The sequence below is a fragment of the Nyctereutes procyonoides genome, unplaced genomic scaffold (assembly GCF_905146905.1).
Source record: "Nyctereutes procyonoides isolate TBG_1078 unplaced genomic scaffold, NYPRO_anot_genome, whole genome shotgun sequence".
Classification (NCBI taxonomy): domain Eukaryota; kingdom Metazoa; phylum Chordata; class Mammalia; order Carnivora; family Canidae; genus Nyctereutes; species Nyctereutes procyonoides.
In genome coordinates this window covers 4,481,781-4,505,137 of record NW_026575045.1, presented here as the reverse complement: position 1 = coordinate 4,505,137, position 23,357 = coordinate 4,481,781, and the positions used below count along the sequence as shown (strand labels likewise).

Below are 23,357 nucleotides of genomic sequence, written 5' to 3'. Positions count from 1 at the left end.
TCTATCCCCCACCTCTCAATAAGTAAATAAATCTTTTTTTTTGTAAATAAATCTTTTTTAAAAACAGCCTGCTTCATTGAATTTCTAGAAGATTTAAATGAGATAATATGTGTGAAAGTACATGGCATATAAGAAATAATGAATAATGTTGGGTCAATCTGAATCTATAAATATTAATGTTATATTTAAATTTGCCCATTATGTGTTTTATATCTTTTCATTTTTAGGTACCTCAAATCTATTGTAGAGACAATTTTGATATATAAGCATTTTGTGAAACTGACTACAGACCAGCCTGTGGCCAAACAGGAGCTCGTGGACTTCTGGATGGATTTCCTGGTCGAAGCCACAAAGACAGATGTTACCGTAGTTAGGTTTCCAGTGAGTACTCTTCATTTAGCTTAACTTTAGGTACATCCCTATTTTGTTTCTTTAATTTAAAGAACATCTTGCACTGTATTTGTAACAGTACTAGTGTTACTTTTTTTTTTAAATGACTTCCTAAAATCAGGGAAGTGATATTTTTATGTTTTTGCCATGGAATTTGATGATTTCTTTTGATAAGTTGTGAAGTGTGCTTTCCAAGAAAAGATTGCCTCTTGCTTAGCCTCAGTTAGTCAGCATATTGCTTCAGACCAGACACAAGGTTGCTGTTAATTCATACTACAGTTGTGTTAACATTGTCATCAATGTCAGCACCATTATTGTGGTGAAAAGTGCTGCTGTTCACCTGGGTGTTTATTCCATCTCCACCACTCATTATCCACATGAGTCAGAGTTAGATGCAGTGTCCTAATCATTTCCCCATGAGAAATGACTCATAGCTTCTGATTTGTAACTCATCTTGGCTAGATATAGATACAGATATATGTATAGTAGAGGCAACACACTTTTAAAAATCTATTCATCTTCTCAAAGCTGGTGCCTTTCCCATCCTGAGAGTTCTCAGAATATCACCCAAAGCAGTATACACTTTAGCACCCAATTCTAGAACCACTGACCCAGTCACTGTATTCACTAATCTGTTCCCACATCCAAGTGATCCCATAAATCTCTATGTGTGAGCTCTCTAGTCCAATCTTCCATACTCAGGTGGTGACAACTCTCAACTCTTTTTATAGAATCTTGTTCTCTAATACTTGTTTATAGGATCATCTGTTTCATTTAATTAAATCTGTTGCTGGCATTAACATGCTTTCTTTACTCTTCCTTCCCAGTGAAGCCTTAAGCTCAGCAGGATCTTCAGTTGAAAAGCCTTTCAAACTAAAAACACTTTGTTTTCTAGCCTAGATAATGTGTAGCCTAGGAAAATACTTCTCTCAGAGTGAGCTGGCAGTGTGCCTGCAGCTGGTGCTCTGATGGTAGCAAATGCAGTAAAAGAAGACAGCACAGAACTATCTGTATTTAGTTGACTGTTGACTTGATTGACTAGAAAATTGGTTATGAAAGGAAACCACTCCTCTTAGCTATTCTGGGCTAATTTAAATTATTTAATATGGATTTGTCTGTCATAATATGATATGTCAAAAATAAAACTAGAAGACATTAAGAGAGAAGTTAGGAGAATATAGGTATATACTTAGGTGAGGGAGGCTTTCCTAAGCAAGAAAGGGACCTATAGCCCCAAAGGCAAATGTTGACCAATTTGATTTCATTAAAAATTCTAACTTTTGTTCAGTAAAGAACACCATAAACATGGCAAACGCTAGATAGGGATAAAATATTTAATACTAATGCAGCAAATTTGCCTAATAATGAAAAAAGAAAAAAAACAACTACTAATTGGTAAGCAAAAGAAAAAGGAAATGGGCAAATCATGTGGAAAGATAATTAATCTCACTGGGTGGTCCAAAAAATGCAAATTAAAATGAGACACTGTTGTGCCATTGCTGTTTTGCACACGTGCACATAAATCTCTAAGGTAAATTCCCAGAAGTGGAATTAATACTGCCATGTTGCCCTCCATAGGAATTGTATCAATTGACACTCTTACTGGCAACATATGAGACTGACTGCTTTCCTAAAGTCTTTCTCAAAAAGTGTATTTGTCATCTTTGTACTTTAGCTAAACTTACAGATGAAAAAAATGGTACATTGGGATCATTTTAATTAGTATTTCTCTTACTTTGTGTGGGGTTGTGGATATGATTAAGTTTGTGTCTAAAAGACCATCTGATGATTTAAAAAAAATTTGTTGCCAAAATTTATTTTTTTAAAATATTTATTCATTTATTTATGATAGACATAGAGAGAGAGAGGTAGAGATACAGGCAGAGGGAGAAGCAAGCTCCATGCCGGGAGCCCGACGTGGGACTCGATCCCAGGACTCCAGGATCGCACCCTGGGCCGAAGGCAGGCGCTAAACCACTAAGCCACCCAGGGATACCCTGTTGCCAAAATTTAAAAAATAAGGAGAGTTCGATCTTCAGTGCTGGCTGTAAATGATATTGGTATTGCCATAAATAACTATAAAATCTGAACAAAATAAATAAAATACTGTTTGTAAACATTAAATAAGCAATGATCACAGTGTTGTGATCTTTGGGCAGGGAGGTACTTGAGGTGAGTCCCACCTTCACCTACTTTTTTTTTCTCTTAAGGCCGTTTTCTGGCTGCAGCCCAAGGAAGTGGAGCCCTAGCAGGGTGTGGGATTCTCTCTGGCAGAGCAGACAGGGAGAGGTGTTTGGGAGTCTAAGACAGCTGGAATATGAGGGGCAAGGTGTTGGAGAAGGGGGAGTTTCGAAGAATGAATCTCAGGATTCTACCTGGGTAATTTACTGGAGTCCTAGAGCAACTTCTAGATAGTGTGAACAAGGGGTAAGCACAATGTAAGTAAACAGAACTACTGATCCCAGGATTTGACTAAAATTGGGTTTTAGCTGAAACCTATATGGCTTAAGTAAACCCCAAGGTAAATCCCCTTGCTATTTAGAAAATCAGGACCAGAAGTGGTAAAGAGCATTCTTTGGAAGGTTGAGAGTTGAGTAGATATCCCAGAGCTTAAACAATTCAGGGATAAGATGTTGGACTTTGGGTTTAGCCAGAATGATGAGACTTTGGTGAATACCCAAACATTTAGAGGAGACATAGAAAAAGCCCATGCCCTGGGAATAAAGGCAAAACTAAAAGACCTACCCTAACAAAGCTGTAATAAAAGTAAGCCTTGATAATATCAAGATGATGCACTAATAATTTGGCTGCTAGCTAGGGGGCAGGAGTAGAGAAACCTGTGGAAAGATATGGTCCTGAGCCTCTGCATTGTGTCATTCAGACACAATCAAAGATTATTGGACATTCTAAGAAGCAGAAAAAAACTGACAGATAATGGAAAGCTAAAACAGCCAATAGAGGCAGGCCAAGAAGTGATTCACATATTGAAGCTACCAGAGAAGAACTTCAAATAATTGTAATTACTATGTTAGAGAAGATAGAGGAAAAGATAGACAAACTAGATGAGAAGGTAGAATATTTCCACTGAAAAATAGAGCTTATAGAAAAGTCAAGTGAAAAATAGGGAGAGTTCACAAAAATCTAGATTTTCAGCTGTTGAGAAATTAAAGGGACTGGCAACTGGTGACTGTCTTCTCCAAAAGCAACAACCTACTAAGTCAAGGCTTGATCTTATCTGCTCCATTCTGGATATTGATTACAGTCCCATCATTCCTGCTTCACTCATCTGCCTTTCCCACTGGGCCTACTCCCTGCAACCATAAGAATTTGCTCTCTCTTGGGATCCCTGGGTGGCGCAGCGGTTTAGCGCCTGCCTTTGGCTCAGGGCGCGATCCTGGAGACCCGGGATCGAATCCCACGTCGGGCTCCCGGTGCATGGAGCCTGCTTCTCCCTCTGCCTATGTCTCTGCCCTTCTCTCTCTCATTCTGTGTGACTATCATAAATAAATAAAAAAAAAAAAAAAAAAAAAAAAAAAAAAAAAAAGAATTTGCTCTCTATATTCCACCGTGTGGAGAAAGGCAGGTTTCTAATACCTGTGGTACCATGTCAGTCACTAACTCATTGTGTCCATGGAGTAGCATCATTGGCTCACACTTACAAAGGCCACAGTAGGTCTTGATTGGGGTAATAACATTATCCTTCTTTTAAAGTGGATCTGACTAAAACCAAGATGACTTCTATTAGAAAAGATTTTATTTGATTGTTTCCATTTATTTCACTACTGTATCTGTTCTTACTCTAAGAAATAATAGTGATACTGGGTAAAAGGAAACAGACAAAAGTTTCTTTGCAAAGTGATTTGAATGGTCCCCTCCTTTATTATTATTATTTGATTCTTTTTTTTCACCTCTCTTCTGTGTATATTTCTTTCCTTCCTACATTTAAAAGTTAGGAGACCATCACCCCCTCACCCCAGGTAAGAGGAAGGGGAGTGTGGTGCTTTTATGGACTCTTGTAGGAGATGAGACATGTAACTATCTTTACTGTCTACCCTATATAGTTTATGGGTCTTACTGCGTTCCTTCCCATTTCAGATACAAGACATAAGCTGTTTATTTTTTAAAAAATGTTTTAGCAGTTGATTTTAATGTGAACCAATATACAAGTTTAGAAACTAAAAGCAAGAATGTTTATACTTTCAAGCGAGTTGTCGCTAGCTGGTTTTGTCAGATTGCCTCTTCTTTCTTCCTTCTTTCTGTGACCTCCAGAATGCATGCTACAAATTCCTTCCATTTTGTCATTTCAAGGGCAGATCAAAGGGCTTGACAAAGGTTACACAATGATAATTACAACCGATTTTTACTCCCTATCTCGACATTGGAAAACATAGGCCAGACTTTATCTGTTAGAAATATTTGAGACAACAATAAAGACATAATTTAAGAAGAGGGGAGATAACCTGGTGCTGTGCTTTTCTCGTGTTAAACTCTATGCCCAAATAATTAGGAAACAAGTCATATATTCACCTTTGTCAGTACAGTGACTTGGATGGTATTTTGGAAAAATCTGCCTTTTATTCCCTATTAATTTTCATTTCACAAACACTGGGATACTCAGATTTTATTTTTATTTTATTATTTTTAAAGATTTTTTAAATTTATTTATTCATAGAGACAGAGAGAGAGAGAGGCAGAGACACAGGCAGAGGGAGAAGCAGGCATCATACAGAGAGCCTGACGTGGGACTCGATCAAGGGTCTCCAGGATCACGCCCTGGGCTGCAGGCGGCACTAAACCGCTGCGCCACCGGGGCTGCCCATGATACTTGGATTTTAGAACACCAATCCTGCCAAGTTTCAATTGAAAATTTATTTCTATTATTAATCAGTACCACTTCATTCTCTGTTGATTGGAATTTGGACCTAGATTCACCTGGTATCTTCCTAAATCAAAATATGTTCTTCAGTGGGCTCTGGCTGTACTTTATTTGTGGTCTGTTCTATCATATTTTCATAACTAGAGCCTGACCACGAATTAAGCCCTTTAAATTTTTTATACTCAAAAGTAAAGAAAATTTTGTTTCCCTAATCCCCTTTCTGTAGTTCTCTGTACTCTAATTATATTTTACCATTGTGATAAATATAATGTAAATTCGGTACACTAGGTTTGTAGTGGATGGCCAAGAGTCAGGCTGCTAATCCATGTGCTTTCTTGCTGAAATTGTACTTTAGATTACAGTGTATTATGAGTCCATAATCCCTTGCTGATGGAGTCTTCTGAAGGGTTTTTCTTCCACTTTTATCTGGTCAACTTTCTTGACACAAGATTCTTTCTAAAAGCCAGTTTTCTTGAGTTTTAAGCAATAAGGTAGAAGGAACTATTCTAGTTTCTCTGATAGTTTAGTATCGGTTCTCCTTTCCTTTTTAAATACTCCTACTTAAGACTGCATAGGAAATTTGAGCTAGGTGGGTGCTTTTAAGCATCTGTGTAAATAGATAATAGTTGTATCACCTTTAAAATCAGTGCATTCTTAATTTTATTTGCACCTATTATCAGATACTAGTAATAATGCACTACATCCTTTGAGAGTGATTCTCAACTCACTTATTATATACACCTCGTACATCTCCAAAACAGGAGTAAGCTTTATTTCTCTCTTTCTCTTTCACAAGGCTAAATATATCATTATTGAAGATTCCAGTTTTATTTTGAAGACAATGCAAAAAACATTTTTATTATTTCATACAGCTATGTCCATTGCTTTGGCTCATATATAAAACTCTTTCAGTGATAACCAAAATCATTTCTCAATCCATTTACATAGGTATGAAAACCATACTACCACATCTTGATGAAGGTGTGGCAGGAGAAAACCTAAAATAGTATGTAACACTCTGCATATGGAATCTTTTCTATGTATGGAATTATTTGCTTTACCACGTTTCTGCCTTTTGGGGACACATTTATATTTATAGAAATAGATTTTGCACTAACTGCAAGATGAAAGAAGACCTTAAAAATATATCATTAGAGTAGATTCCCTGGGGATAGCCAAACCAATATAGGGACTTCAAAAATTCATTTCTAATTTCTTTAGCAAAAAAGGTGGTATATTAATGGAACTTAGGATAATTGTATAATACCGTAAAATGCTCAAAGGACTCAGGGAAGGCAACGGTAGGAGTTAAAATGGATTTAATACTGCGGTGGAACCAGAGGCTCATCCAATGATCTTCCACATCAGTTCAGTGATGTTATAACAGCTCTAAATGGCTTAAATCTGAAGTCCCTAATATTCATTTCTTTGCCTTTTGTTCTCAAGGTATTAATATTAGAACCAACCAAAATCTATCAGCCTTCATATTTGTCTATCAACAATGAAGTTGAGGAAAAGACCATATCTATTTGGCACGTGCTTCCTGATGACAAGGTAAACTGTGTAATCAGTAAGACAAGAGCATTCATAGTGAAGGACTTTACTCCCTTCTAGCATTTACATATTCCAGCAAATATCTGCATTAGTTACGAAGAAATAGTTTACTTTGTATATCTGTCATGGCATAAATATATCCCGTGATATGAAATTTATTAAATTTGGTTTATGAATTTTACTCATTTAGTAAAGTATGTCTGAAATTATTCGGATTTTTATTGTAGATGGTAAAAACATCCAAAGTTTGCTTAAAATTAAAAGATTTCTCTGTTTTGAAATTCATGCTATACATTAAATTATGTGTCAGAGATCTGAGACTTAAAATATATGACTTAAAAGATGCATATCTTCATTCTAGGAAGCCTATCAGAATAAGGCCACTCTAGTCTTACATGAGTAAGATCATAATTATCATTTTATTGACACTGTTGGGTTATCTAAGCAGCTGCTCAATTTCAGATTAGCCACTGGCTCTGGGTGCCATCACAGTATCAGTGGGGCTGTGCTGCCCTGGTTTTCAAGGGGTCTTAAATGCTTTTATTTCCCCTTCTAGCAGTCATTTGGATAACCCTTTCCACTTCTGTACCTTATCAGTTTTAATGCAAGTACAAATCCTACTATTTTTTTAAATAGAAAAATTTCAAGACCTAATTTCAATCCATAGGATAAACCACAGAAATGAGAGAAGTTTTGTGGCAAAGTAGTTTTGTGAGAGTTTTGGTAGTTTTTTTTCCAAAATACTCTTATAATTTCCCTTAACAATTACCCATGAACTCAGGAAATATTTATGGAGGACTTACTCTGTGACAGGTGCTCCTAGGCACTGTGTTAGGTACTAGGGAAACAGATGAATGCAAAATAATAAAAATTCCTACTGTCAATTCAGGCAATAAATAAATAAAATATAGAAGTATGTTAAAGGGGAAAATATGGCAGAACGAGGGAATTGGGAAGTACATTTGGAGGCATGGGGTTGCAATTTTTAAAAATATCAGTGTCAGTTTTTTAAAATGTCTTTGAGTTGTTGTCAATCCTGGGTTCAAATCCGATCTCTGCCCTTGGCAACATGACTTCCCTCATTGCAGTGTCCTCATCTGTAAACACTGAAATAAATATTTGGACTCCATCCATTTCTGGCACAGATTTCCTAAAGCCCTTAGAATTTCCTAAGTGCTCAAAGCCATAAAAGTGTTTTTTTTTTGTTATCTTAATAAGGTGACCTGTGGACCTAACCTAAGGATGAGGCCTGGTTGCCAAGAAAACCATCTATGGGATTAGAGGATTAGAACTTTCAGTCCCACCCCTTGGAAGGGAGAGGTTGAATCAATCTCTAGTGGCCAGTGGGTTTCATCAATCATACTTCTGTCATGAAGACCTCATAAAAATCCAAAAAGAATGAGGTTCAAAGAGCTTCCAGGTAGGTGAGTAAGTGGAGATTTGGAGAGAATGGCAGCCTTAGAGAGGTCATGGAAGCTCTTAGCCCTTTCTCCATATCTTACCCTATGCATCTCATTCATCTGGCTATGTACTGAGTCATATCATTTCATAACAAACCAGTAATCTAGTAAGTAAAATGTTTTTCCATGATCTATGTGCCACTCTAGCAAATTAGTCTAACACAAGGAGGGGTCCTTGGAACCCTGATCTGTAGCCTGCATGACGGCATAACTCCAGGTGGAATTGTCTAGAGACAAAATCAGGAATAACTAATGTAACTATATACATGTTGTTAACATTGTTTTAAATTATACAATATTTTATTTACATTATTTTAAAGTATATGCATGTATGTTCTCACAAGCAGAAGTAATCATCCAGGGCAGCCTGGGTGGCTCAGTGGTTAAGTGCCACCTTCAGCCTGGAGTCCTGAGATGGAGTCCCACATCAGGCTCCCTGCATGGAGTCTGCTTCTCCCTCTGCCTGTATCTCTGCCTCTCTCTCTCTCTGTGTCTCTCATGAATAAATAAAATCTTTTAAAAAAATTAATCATCTAGTTGAAACTACAAAATCTAAGAGGTTAGGAAACATGAACATTATCTGGGAGAGGAAATTTTCAAAAGCTTGATTGGAAAGAGCAAGGTTATCCAAGGACACTTGGAAACAGAATGGGGCTAAAGGAATTAGCAATTAGCAGGGCCAGGAAAATGAGTGGACAGCCAGAAGACAGAAAAAGAACAAAAAGTAAGACGGAGACTTTTGGAAAATAAATGCTATTTCCAGCAAGTTGTCTGGAAGTTCTTTGTTGAATAAAATTAGCCTTATATTGACTCCCTTATGTTTTGTGACAGTTGTAGAGATAATTTTTATATTATGCTGAGAAATAAATATATGAAGATAGGAAAGAGTGCATTAAGAGTTACAGATTTAGGCTGTGAGTTGTTCAGTTTCCACTTTTACCATCTTTTGATCAAAAAGAATTACATTTGCATTGTCCCCACTGTGCTAAAAATTCTCCTTGTTCAAAAATTTAAGCTTTTTTAAATCAATTTCCATTTTGAATGTTACATCAGTTTCTTAACAAACCCTAATTCTGTCCACAGCATGTTCATTACCACTGTCTTCCTTTCTACTGTTTGAAATAGAAGGGATACCCTTGGAATGAGGACAAGCAATAAAAATAAGATAACCTGGCTAACATTATGCTAGTTTAAAGCAACTATAATAACTATAAAGTAACAGATATATAGCAGGGGTATAGGTCTGATGTTAAACAAGAAATGGATTCTTTTTGTCATAGAATGTTTTTTTTTTTAAGATTTTCTTTTTGATTAAAAAAAAGATTTTCTTTTTGAGAGAAAGCACACGTGTGTGCGAGTGGGAATTGGGGGTTGGGGGAAGGGGCAGAGGGAGAGGAAGAGAGAGAATCCCAAGCAGACTCCCAGCTGAGCCCTGAGCCCTCAGGGCCCAATCTAAGAACCCTGATTGGAGACCATGACTTGAGCCAAAATCAAGAGTCACAGGCTCAACTGACTGAGCCACCCAGGCACCCCTGTCATAGAATGTTTTACATTTTTTTCTAAGAATAGAAGAGTGTTGCTTTGCATTTATCACGTTTATTTCTTTACTCCCTCCTTCTCTCAGGATTTTCATTCTAAAATGTGGGATGAACAGTTACGTGAGCTAGTATACACTTTATATTGCAACTATCAAAACTTTAAGATCATTATACCAATTCCTAAGAGTCCAGGGGCTCTTAGAGAGTTACTTTACCTTAAGGACAAAATAAATTGAAATCCTGATCTCTTAACAGTTCTCCCTTTTTTCAATGGATGGTTGCTGCTTCAAGTCAGGTTAGCACTTGAAGAAAATCTGCATGTCCACAGGAAAGAAAATTTTAGATTGAGGAAGAGAAACATTATTTCTAAGATATTTTAAGTGGTTGTTGCTTAGAATCCCTTCCTTTTTTGGAGTCTGAGCACTCCTGGCCTATCTGGTGGTCTCTCAGGGAAAAGTAGCAGGCAGCAGGGTCCCAGTGGAATATGAAGGTCTGATCTCCTGCCAGCTCCAGCCATGGCCACTCTGAGAAGATACAGGAAATTTGTGAGGGGAATATGTTTGCCTCAGATTCTAGATTTTTGACGATATGATAGTCTCATCCATCAATGATGCTTTTAGCTATAAAACTCCCAGCTAAAAATGGCTTAATTGATAAAGAAATGTTATCTTACATAACAGGAACTTCTGAGGGGCAGGGGGTTCATCCTGGGGGTATTTCAGTGGTTGAACAGTGTCCGAATTCTGAGTTGGCTTCTCTTTATGCTCTTGGTTTTTCTCTCATTGTCTTAAATAATAGCTCCAAGCATCAGTTCACACACACAGAATCCAAAGGAAAAGGGTCAGGCCCTCTCCTTGGTAGCATAAATTGCATCATGTGTTCATGCCTAAAGCAATCACTAGGAAGGAGAATGGACTTACTTCGCCAATTTGGACCAATATCCCCCATCCCTAAACATTGCTACCTGAACTCGAACAAAGTTCAGTTTTTGTTAGCAAAGAAGAAAAGTGTGTCTGTCCATTGTCTGGGGAACTGCAGGTCTCCCAATGTATAACTCCTGCCACCGTAGCTCAGTATTAACTCCTAGCCCCTACTGTTGTCCTAGCTGGGGCATAGGATCCGTGAGACTAACCAGTTCCTACAACATCCTGCTTGTGCTGAGTAAATTAGCTTAAGTGTCGGTTTGGGGCTTGTTGAGACTAATTATTCCAGCTCTGCCTCTGGCAATCCCTTTACCCAGATTCCCAGACAGGCCCCAGGAACCTCTTACCCCACCAGTTGGCTTTGTAGCTCGCCAGCGCCTCCACGTGGTGAGTCCCAGTAGCAAGGGAGTTAGGGAGATGGGCCTTATTCCAGATGACTCCATCTTGGGTCCTGGGCTTCACAGCACTAAAATAAAACATTCACTGGCAGCACTTGCAACCTTTCAGGAACCTAACATTCTGGAAATGCTGTTCTCCTTTCCTATGAAACCAACCCAATCAATGTGGGAAATCTCTCCTTGGCTATTCCCAGAACAGGCTGTGATATAAGATAGATTTTACCAGCGCTGTCTTAGGGGTGTTTGCGAGTTGCCCTGTTCAGTTGCAAGTTTGCCTAACTGCCCTATTAGCTCTGCATTCTGCCCCCACCTCCTGATCCTGGATGCTGCCTTGATGAACAGCTCAGTTGCAGGCTCTGAGGATAAGGCTGCACTGCAAGTAGTATGCAGGTGATGGCCACAGCTCCTGGGTCAATTATATTTAGAAGGTCGCCTGAGGCCAACAGGATTTAGAAACAACTTTCCAAATTACCAGCTGAAGCTGCAGGGTGCTATTTTAATTTCACTCCCTCTGTACTCTGATTAAGAGAGACACATTCCAGGAGCACCTTTCCATGGTCCCTTCCTTTCCTGGGCTGCGTGCACAGCCTTTGTTGTGTTAATCCAGGTCATGTGCCCATGACCTGACTGGTGTTGCATTGAAACTAGCTTTTTAGTACGTCTCCTTTGGGTTTGGGAAGATCTATTTTTATTTTAAGTTACATGGTCCTAACAAAGAACTAGGTGCTGTGGATATAAATTGTGGCTTTTTGATTTGCTTCAGCCAAAAGGAGAGTTCTGGTTCACCTCAGAGCCACAGGCTTCCTTACCCATTTCATAAGCCCAGCCAAGACCTCAAGTTCCTGGCAGTATTTTCAGTGGGTGGGTAAGAGCTTGTTTTCCTGGTTGTTTCACATTTACAGAGTTGAACTGGCAATCTGAATTGACTATTGTACAGCACTTGCTAAACTTGGACATGTGTATTAACTACTTTACTTCTATTAAAATATTTATGTTGTCAATTTTGTATTGTGTCCAGACATATTTTTATAGGGAATGTGATCCATCTTGTAATTTATTTAAAAACGTGAATTTAATACTAATTTAAACTTAGCTTTAGTAATAAACTCAAAAAATAAATGTCCACATTTTTTTTCATCTTGGCCCTGCAATCACCCAGATTTATCATATGACAATCAAATTTTTTATGTTCAAACATTATTAGTATATTAAATTTTGTATAAATTAGGTCACAAGACATTGTAGCTATGATGGACACTGTATGTATGTGTGTGTACATACAGACATACTTGCTGTATTATTTTCTGAAGAAATAAAACTACCATTTTAGCTAGAAAATTTAAAGATAATTCAGAAATAATCATCTGTAAAGACTTTATTCAAATTAATGTTTTTCTTGCTCAGAAAAGAAATATTGCTCAGCTATAATAATTGAATTACCTTGATCACTGGGTTTTTTATTTAAAAAATTAAGGAACAACAGTCACTAGGTTAATTTGGTAAAGATCAAGTTTTAGAATTTTAATGAGACTAATTCTCCTACATTCTCTTGGAAGCTGCTTTATTGAAGTACAGAAATTATTAAATAGTATAAACATCACCCTTGTGGCTGGGAAATGAATTACAATTTCCATCCAGATAATTGGTTCATGAAGAATTATGCACTAGGAAAAATTACTGTGTGTATTATTTTAAAATAATAAAACAAAATTATGTTATTTTCATTTGGATGACTCAGTGTTTATTATTCTTGTTCTTCCCCTGTGTTCTAGAAAGGTATACATGAGTGGAATTTTAGTGCTTCTTCTGTCAGGGGAGTGAGGTAAGTTTCCTTGGTACTTTTTTTTTTCTCAGAAGTCAAGAGAACTTTTAGTCAGGATTTAAAAATGCAGAGAACTTAAGAATCCTTCTATTGATGAAAAAGCTCAATCTTCTTTTCTGTCTCCACCATAAAAAGATTTGCAACAAAACTCTCCCTATTAGTTGAACTGACTCTGTGCTTGTCACCTGCTTAAAATATGGAGAATATGGGGTAAATGTGGACTCTGGACCAGAATTGGGGTGTAGATAAAAAATGAGCTACTTGGGTCTTCTCTAGCTTATTAAGCTGTTGGTTTAAGGGATGATTTTCTAGTCTTTTGATATGCCAGGAACTAATCTCTTGTTAGGTAGAACCAAAAAAAAAAAAATCTTTCAGACTATGTCCTACAGTTAATATTAATATGGCCAATAATGAGACTATAGGGAACTCATTTTTTACAAACTTTTCTTCCTGAGGTTGCTGTTAATGATGTGTTCTTGAGATTATAGTGGCTCCCTTCAGTTTGGTTTAGTTTTGACATTACCATCATAATGCCAGTGGCTCAGGAAATGCCATTTCCTAGGTTTTAGAAATGAGATTTTTTTTTCCAGAACCAAGAGCCACTGGTTAAACATTTAAATACTTGTTCTGTAGAAGCTAAGGCTAAATCAACTCTTGGAAATTTCAAACCAAATTACTTGTGTTTACTACTATTTATCTCCATATAATAGAAATGAGAAAAAAACAGATTTCTGCAGGCCAGTTACGCAATACCCTGTTGCTTTTGGTATAATAATAATCGGTTTTGTTGGAGCATGAACTGGTAGAGCTGTCTGAGTCACTGATAATTGGAGTTTTCCTGGTAAAACCACCTGTTACCTCACGAATGCACAGAAACAGGCAAGATAATGGACTGACCCATTAGCTATCTTTCCAACCCATGCCTTCTCAAATAAAGTTTTACTCTTTTAATATTTAATTTTTGAAACCAGTCATTAGCAAGGCACTCATTATTTATTGCTGCATTTTTAAACAATTTAGGAAAGTATGGTACTATAAATTCCACTTTATTATATCTATTTTCCAATGAATTCTTTTTTAATTAAGTATGGCATCGCTACATAAACCTTTGTTGTGACCTACAGCATATACATAGAATGTTTCTGTGTGGCTTACTGCTAGTTTGTATGTTGAGAAACTTAAGCTCTAGTGTGTGACTTCAAAGAGAGTTAAGTTTTCTTGGCTTCCTCCTCTATAAAGAGATAACTACAGAAAAGAAAATTTCAATTAAGTCGGCAGTTTGTCTTGCATCACCTCAGAACTTGCTCAGCTCAGTCAATGGGCATTTATTGAGCACCACCAGCGTGTCAAATGTTGAGTCCTATTCTGCTAGAATACAACAATGACTATGACATAAACTCCAACTCTTAAAGAGCTCACAACCCATCAGCAGAACGTTTAGTAACTAACGGCAATACAGTCATTATTGAGATGACAGGTGTATGTTCAAGGAACAGAGGTGCAAGAGAAAGTCTTTCTGTTTAAGGTAGAAGTAGGGAAGCGAAAGGGTCAGATCTAAGCTGGGCCCTGATGGTTGAATAGAATTTCTTTAAAAAGTCAAAAATGATGTGCATTCCAAATTGAAGGAATAGCAGATGCAAAGGCATAAAATGGGGATTAGCAGACTACAGCCCACAGGCCAAATATGACCCACTGCCTGTTTTTGTAAATAAAGTTTTATTGGAACTCAGTCATGTTCATTCATTTGTACATTGTCTAAGGCTGCTCCAACAGCCAAACCAAACTGAGTAGTTTGGCCTGCAAAGCTTGAAATATTTACTCTCTGGCCCATTACAGAAAATATTTGCTAACCTTTGGCATAAAACAGCATGGCCCAACTGGTAGACTCAGAATTATTTCAATTGCTATGAAATCACTTGTTGAGTCAGAATCAAGTGCTGTTCCACATTTCTTCATGCCTCTAAAATCTCTACAACCAATGAAGTGCTTTTACTGCCTCCACACATTGCCTTCCTGACTTTGGAAATATTTCCTTGTTCTACAGATGCCATAGAACCAAAATCACAGAGCTCAGTCAGCTAGCTGATACTTAATGCTTTCCCTCCCATCAACCACGCAGTGTGGTGCTGTAGCAGACAGGATGGATGGCTTTCCCATGCTAAGCTGGAGGCATCCATAGCTTAGCTGTGCTTACAACACTCCAGAGTGACCCTATCTGCAGGCATGAGTAGGAGGACAATTCTTAAGACTATTAAGTAATTTTAATATAGTGGTATGGGGAACATTACTTTTTCAAGTGCTATTTGTATCTTTTTGTTATAAACGTTGATATCATATTGGGGATTGGATATAAGAAGTATTTATTTTGCATTGCACATTCATAGAAGTACTAATATTTCCCTGAATAATCCTCTTGTTTGTTTCAGTATTTCTAAATTTGAAGAACGATGCTGTTTTCTTTATGTGCTTCATAATTCTGATGATTTCCAAATCTACTTCTGTACAGAACTTCATTGTAAAAAGTATGTATTCATCACTGTTTAGGTATAAAACATACTGTTCTTACCTGATCACTATTTTTAATTAATGAGTGAACATGTAGCTCCTGTAAGGAATTTGTGGCTCTGTGGTTATATAAGTATTTCATTTGGGCTAATAGTTTATAATTATGAGGTGTGTTTAACAATCAGAGTATGGAGGGGCTCTCTTTAATAATTATCAAGCTTTTTCTTAGTCATAATTTATTTTTCCACAGACAAAACATTAATCAAGACTTACCAGTTAATGGACAACTGTAATGTCTCATTTTTTAAGTGCTCACTTATTACAGTATATGATTAACAAAATTTTTCATTCTTAAATTCTTCGAATAATCTCACTATTTTCTCCAATGGTAGCTTTTAACTCTGGTTCATATTAGAATCAACTGGTGCATTTTAATAAATGCCTTGTCTCTCCCCTTGATAATTATGTTGGATTTTCTGGTGGGGATACAGCTCAAGTTAAGAGCCAGTGATCTGATCTACACCAGTAATAGATAATCCAAAAATCTGTGGATTGCACTGTATGTGTGGGTTAACCTCCTTGGGTATATTTCTCTTGGGCTAATAATTAAGTACTTCATGTTCCCATAGGACACAGTGACTGACTGTGAGGACCTAGGCAAGTGAGTAACAATTTAGAAACCAAAGTGCAGGTAAAAGCCAGCTTGGACTTAAAATTTTCCTGAGGGTTGTTCCTATTAAAATAATCAATATTTGACCCCATTATAAAATGACTGACATATTGTTTACAGTATACAGTCAGTTGTTTTTATCTTAGTCCCAAGAAAAAGCTTGTAAAACCATAATTCTATAGTTGGCCATAGAACTATATGGCTATAGTTTTATCTTTATTATTGTAAAGTAGATGGCAAAAAAAAAACTGGAAATAAGAAATAATTTCCTAGCACACATAACGGTCTAATTTCTACTTAAGTTCTCAAGGCTACTGATGTGTTTCTATGGTAATTAAAGCCAAAATTTATGGAGTTCTTACCCCAGATCTAACATCTATTTTAATCTCCATATAAAAACTCTTAGGTAGGTAATATTATCATCTTCATTGAAAAGAGTAAAAAAAAATAGAGTCTTAGTTCAATGAGCTTAAAATCATATATAAGCCGAAAAGTGAACATTTGAGGTTTGGACCAACTACATTGACTCTAGAATCCAGGCTCCAAAAAATTACACTGTGTTCCCATCCTACTGTATAATATTCTGTTTAGAGATGTTTGTGTTGAAAATTTTTCTGTAAAAAGCTGATGGAAGTCTTTAACCCAGATCTAAAAGTCTGTCTTTAAAGCCAGAATTTTTTTTTTTTAGGTTTTTCACTTTCTTCTTCCTCTTAGTTGAATTTGCTTTTGTCCCTAACTCATCAGGATATTTAATCTTCATCAGAGCATATGTTACTCTGTTCAGACTTGGAATTTCTTTTTCTTGTCATTGACCTCCAAGAAATGTGTACAGAGGAAGAAAGAGTGGGGAAGTAGGCACCATACAAACTCCATAGATAGTTTCCAAACTCCCAAATGGACTTTGTCTATTTTGTTCCTTATCACTGTCCCAAAGGCCAGAATAGTTTTTGATCATAATAGATACTTGATGTGTATTTGTTAGATGGAGGGATGGAGGGGTAGATGGGTGGGTGGGTGGGTGGGTGGATAGATCGATCTATTAAAAAGAGGTACAATATAGAAAGAAAAGTTCTTAGTTATGGTAGGTAGATTTTTCTTACCCATCTAACCTGCTCTTCCTTTGGGCTGGCAATGCAGAGCATGACCTGCATGTGAGATCATCAGCCCTATTCATGGTGCCTCCCATGCCTTAAATCTGTGAACCATTAGCCTTCCCTCTGAATGGACTAGACACAGCTAGTGTTATAGGGAGCGAATCTGTTAATTGATGAAACTGTTTTTCTTGGCTCTGAAATGGTCTACGGAAAAAAGCAAAACAAAAAACTTCATAAGAAGAGTTCCTAAAGAAAATGTCACCAAAAAAGAGGAAAAGAGGTGGCTTTCACACACATATAAGCCAGCTGTTCCTAATTCATATCAGTGTTTCACAGATTGTGTTTATGGGACACCATATTTACGATTGTAAAAGCAAAATATTTAATAACTGAGATCAAATGTTGTAGTGACCAGCACTATACCCAGTATTCACCTCAGAATTTTTGTTAATTCCCATTTTAAATAATAATATGACCATCAGCAAAAACAATAACAGCTAATATTTAATGAGTGCACTCTGTTAATACTTTACAAGTATTATGTCAAGTCATCTTTCTAACAACCTTTAAGTTAGATACTTCTGTAGTCCCTATTTTGTAATTAAGAGTTGAGGATCAGAGAGGTAGAGGAGCTTGCCCACAATCACGCAAATACTAACAGTCTTGGTCTGATATCCAAGTCCACAGTCTTAACATTTTCTGTGTTTTTGTCTAGCCTAATTTTTCTAATTCTATAATCTATTACATTACTGTTATTTGAAGTGAGGCATTAGGTTGGGCAATCCTACCAGCCCGTGTTTTTCTTTTGGAAAAATCATATTTTTCATGCCTGTACTGATGGTTTGTTCATTGCCTGACTTTAGAAAGTCTCTTAGCTCCCATCTGTTGCTCTGAAGTCATGTTGGAACATACTTACTCATATGTACTATCAGTTGTATTATGAGTGACCACATACCAACTCCCGTTGTAGGTTTTTTGAAATGGTGAATACCATCACTGAAGAGAAGGGGAGAAGCACAGAGGAAGGTGATTGTGAAACTGACTCCCTGGAGGTAATGACTCTGGTTGCATGTTAAAGTTCTCTGGGGCTTGAAGTATTTAAAGTCTTACTTGGGGGATGCATGCGGGGGTGGGGGCATATAAGTGATGATGAAGAATGAGGAACCACAGTCTGTGAGATCGCCCTTAATGCTGCACGCAACTTCTGGATTCCTTATTTAAAAAGAGCTGGAAAGGGTGCATAGGTGGCTCAGTCAATTGAGCATCCAACTCTTGATTTTGGCTCAGGTCATGATCTCAGGGTCATGGAATAGAGTCTTGGCCTATGACCAGCTCCTCACTCAATGCGGAGTCTGCTTGTCTCTCCCTCTCCTGCCCCTCCCCCTACTCACACATACAGGTGCACACTCTCTCAAATAAATAAATAAATATTTTTAGAAAAAGAGCTAAAAAGCAAACATTGGAGAGCATTCTTATTTGGGAATATCGAGTTTTTGTATTTTGCTTACCTGATAGTAAGTGTATTTAATCTGTGAGGATGTTGATTACCTTCAATGCATGGGCCACGGTGCCCTTGCATTTTTTATTCTCCTCTGAAATTTGTGCAATTCAAACAAGCAAAATACAATGAAAATTCTGAAAAGTACAACTGAACATGGCCCTCTTTCATATTCTATTCATATTACTGGAACAATAAAAGATTAATGGACTAAAGAGAGGAGATAATAACAATCACCAGAAATACTGTTCCACTCAACCCCAATCTTCTGATTCTGCCTCATGGACACAGGATGCAGCAGACACCTATTCTTAGATTGTGTCCATTTTCTCTCTCATGGCTCCTCTGTGATAAAGAGCCTTCCATCGCTGTAATGCCCAGTGCTGGCGTGTCCCAAGAGTGCTGACCCTAACACTTGAGCATCTTCAGAAAGTTGACACTCCTCCAGACATGACAGGAGGCCACCTTCTTCTCCAAGCTCTTCCCATGTTGTTGGACTTGGGACAAAATTCAGAAATCCAAGCAATACTGAAAATTTCATTTCTAATGTTAAAGTAAAATTAAAGAAGCTAGAGCATCAACCTGACTGGTATACTTATTAGATCACTTTGATAATGTTATCCCACATACTAGAATGTTTATTAAAATGTTGAAGTGGCTGGGCAGCCTGAGTTGCTCAGCGGTTTAGCACTGCCTTCGGCCCAGGGTGTGATCCTGGAGACCCGGGATCGAGTCCCATGTCGGGCTCCCTGCATGGACCCTGCTTTTCCCTCTGCCTGTGTCTTTGCCTCTCTGTTTCTGTGTCTCTCATGAATAAATAAATAAAATCTTAAAAAAAAAGTTAAGTGATGGGGTAGCAGTAGAAGGAAATTTTAAATATAATAACCAAGTGTTAACTCTGTCCAGAGTTATTTCTATAATTATCTAGCAGTTGGTATAGCTTTGATGTTCCTAGGTAAGCCTAACCTCTTTCATTAAAGTTATAAAAAGATGATGGGACCTAATTTGGAAAAAAAATGTTTTCCCATGCATTAGCTACTCTATAGGAGTAATAGACAATACTTATTTGTGTATATTTTATTTTACAATTTTGTATTGTTTTATTCAAGTGATTGTGTTAGGAATTAGGTCTCTTGGCTTCTACATCAGTGCTCCTTGACTATACCTCATTATCTGTTTTTATTTGATTTAAATTTAGTCACTTGATGCACAGCAACGACCAAGGTAAAAGGTAGCAAAGACAATGAAAATTAAACAGTTCTATTAGTAAACATAAAATGGTGAAGCAAGTGGACTGGAAGATCCAGAAAGTTCTTCTGCAATGTCATAAAATGCTTTTTTTTTTTTAACCAATGATAGATATCCTTTATTTTATACCCTTCCTTGAGAAACTAAATCCATCTTATGAAAAATACACATAGCACAGCCAGGTTGTGATCACCATATGAGACAACATGGTTTTCTTAACTGTTTAAGCCAACAATTTAGACTCTGGTTTAGGAACCACTTTAACCCTATGCATAGCATAACACAGGTCTAATTGCCTTAGAATTTGTGATGAGTTTTGCCGGCTGATTTTTCTAAGACTCAGTCTCCTATTATATATATATATATATATATATATATATATATATATATATAAAGTGTTAGATATTTTTTAAACTGTTGTTAGGAAGATACAGAATCAAGATCCTTTGACCTGGATACAGTAATTAAAAAAAAAAAAAGAGCCCCTGTGTGGGGGGCTTTTCCTGGTCAGATAATCTTTCTGCAAGCACTGAGAACAATCGCCAACCAAATAAAGAGGGGAATTCCTAGGATTAGCCTGAAGGTTTTAGTTGCTGTGCTGACTTCACAAAAACCAGTGAGTACAGTATTGCTGATTCATCAAAGTGCTCCTAACTCACCCTTCTCAAGGAAGTGCAGGGATACTATTCTTTTAATGTTAGAAAAACATTCTTACACCCTGTCCTTTGCATTCTATCAGAATAATTTAAAATTTAAAATCTGTGACAGAGTGACTTCTACAGTATTCCCAATGGACTGTATAGCATATATAGTGAATTCAAGCATACTTCTTTTTTTTTTCATTTGTTTTTATTGAAGTTCGATTTGCCAACATATAGCACGACACCCAGTGCTCTTGGATCCAAGCATACTTCTTTTAAATGTTTTGACTAGTTTGTCTTTAAACCCCAAGTAGTGACATTGCTGACATTTGTGTGTTGTGTAGGGTGTGTTTTGGGGCCTGTTCTGTGGGCACAATGGTAATAGAGATTGTGATGATGTTATAGGCTGTGACCATGGTGACATCCATCTTTACTCTCCCTCTCACTGAACATCACTTTGCAGCCAGAGCACCTTTACAATATGAGGTCCCTAAATAGACTGAACTAATATTTTCACATGACTTATGATCACTTCATGATTACATGCCTTAGATATTTTCGACATTCTTGATTTAAATTATTTTATCAGTATCCTAAATATTTGATTAAAGTGAATTCTTTAATATCATTACCACAAACTAACCTCAAACTTGAGCCCATGAATGATTCAAAATAATTCCTTTATTTCCCATTCCTTACAGTGTAACAGGAAGATTTACTTAGAGACCATCTTTACACAGCAAAGAAGATTTATATGCAAAATAGTGACTTTCCAATCATCAGCTCAGCTGGTGATAGAATTAAAGTTGTTTCAATGCGTGTATCACTTATAACTGAAACCTTTAGGAGCTAAGTCCCAACAAAATGAAAATGTTGGTAAAGTCAGATGTTCCTTAACTTTAGCGTGTTATCAATGTTGGCAAACGTTGACTATATATAAAGTGGTTCTATAAACTACATATTTGAAGCTAATCCCTAGATTTCTGGATGTTTGACGGACTTGAAGCTCTTAATAATGTCTGCTTTTCTTTTTGAGTAACAAGGTTTCTTTGAAGCAGTAGGGATTCAATCTCCTTCTCCAACTGATCAAACCCAACTCTACAGAAATTGCTGTGCTGGGGTCAGGAGCCTTGGATTCTAGTTCTAACTTTGCTAACAGCCAGTTTTATAACTTTGGACAAAATTCATACTCTTGGCTGGGTGAAAATGACTTTATTCCTCAAGTGAGAATGGGCCAGGAATACCTCAAATATGCTCTCCTAGCTCAGATTTGTATAATTTTTCAAGTTTTGAGGGATCCCTCAGTGGTTCAGTGGTTTAGCGCCTGCCTTCGGCCCAGGGCATGATCCTGAAGTCCTGGGATCAAGTCCCATGTCGGGTGCCCTGCATGGAGCCTGCTTCTCCCTCTGCCTGTGTCTCTGCCTCTGTCTCTGTCTCTCTCTCTCTCTCTCTCTCTTTCTGTGTGTTTCTCATGAATAAATAAGACCTTAAAAAACTTTTTTTCAAGATTTGTACAAAGTGTGCAGGTTATTTCAAATACAGATCAGTACCACTTTCAGAGGACTTTTCTGCTTTTGAACAGAAAGTGAAACTGCTTTTTTTGATTTAAGGCCATGTTTAGGATACTCAAGGATACCTTTTGACATGGAAGGGTCATGAAGCCATATCTTTAAATAATTTACTAGATTAGTAAATTTATATTGAAGTCATTGAACAATTGATTGCCTTTAGCCGTAAGAGTTGTAATACACATCAACTGCGGTCCCTATTTTGTTCTCTCAGCCTTCCATATTTTCACTAACAGCTTGGGCACCTACCTAGCAGCCACCTGGGAAAAAACCTTACTCTGCCTCTTTTCCTTCTCACACTGCAACGTCCCTCCAGCCCAGGCACCTAATCCTGTCATTCCCCATCTCAGGGCCTCACCACCTCTCCTGTGGCTTCATCTCTCTCTTGCCATCAACAGGCATCTCTGTCATCATCAGGCAGATCTCTCATATGATTTAATCCTGCAATTCCTCTCATTAAAAACCTTTGATGTGGGACGCCTGGGTGGCTCAGTGGTTGAGCATCTGCCTTTGGCTCAGGTCGTGATCCTGGGGTCCTGGGATCAAACCCCACAGTGGGCTCCCCACAGAGAGCGTGCTTCTCCCTCTGCCTGTGTCTCTGCCTCTCTCTGTGTGTCTCTCATGAATAAATAAATTAAATCTTTAAAAAAAAAACCCACACCTTTGATGCTACTCTGTAGAAGAAGGTTTCCACCGATGGAATGTTCTCAACCCTCTGACTGTAACATAGCCTTGCCATTCTGCCTGATGAGCTGGGATTCCCAGTCTTTTCTATTTTCCAGAAGACCAACCTTTCCAGCCCCTGGGCTTGATCTGCAGATGCCCAGCTCCACATGCTTTCTCTTCTCTGTCCTACCTGGTGACTGCATCCTCATTTTTTTGAGATGCAAGTCAAGTGTCATTTCTCAACAGCACCTCTCCCTTTTCTCTGTTCTCCTATCATTTTGAGCCCACTCCTCTGCCCCCTAGCTTTTCTCATTGCATTGTAATTTGGTGGCCTGCACCAGACAACATCCCAGAGCAGGACTGTGGCTCATAGTCTCATCTCATAGTCTCACATGGTATGGACATCCAAGCAGAAGTAGTTCGATCATATCAGAAGGCTTAAAAGGGTTTGAAGGTTGTGTGTGATAAAACCAGGATTATTTAAAAATCTCTGAAACTAGGAGAGA

At 37.6% G+C, this 23,357-nt stretch overlaps 1 protein-coding gene across 1 annotated transcript in view; it reads left to right on the top strand.

Moving 5' to 3' along the window:
- Positions 1–23,357, top strand: part of MAP3K5 (mitogen-activated protein kinase kinase kinase 5) — a 198,864-nt gene that overhangs the window by 114,755 nt on the left and 60,752 nt on the right. Inside the window, 5 exon segments of the mRNA XM_055324629.1 lie at positions 228–381; positions 6,713–6,820; positions 12,912–12,961; positions 15,388–15,483; positions 18,201–18,282. Coding sequence (XP_055180604.1) covers positions 228–381; positions 6,713–6,820; positions 12,912–12,961; positions 15,388–15,483; positions 18,201–18,282 — 490 coding nt within the window.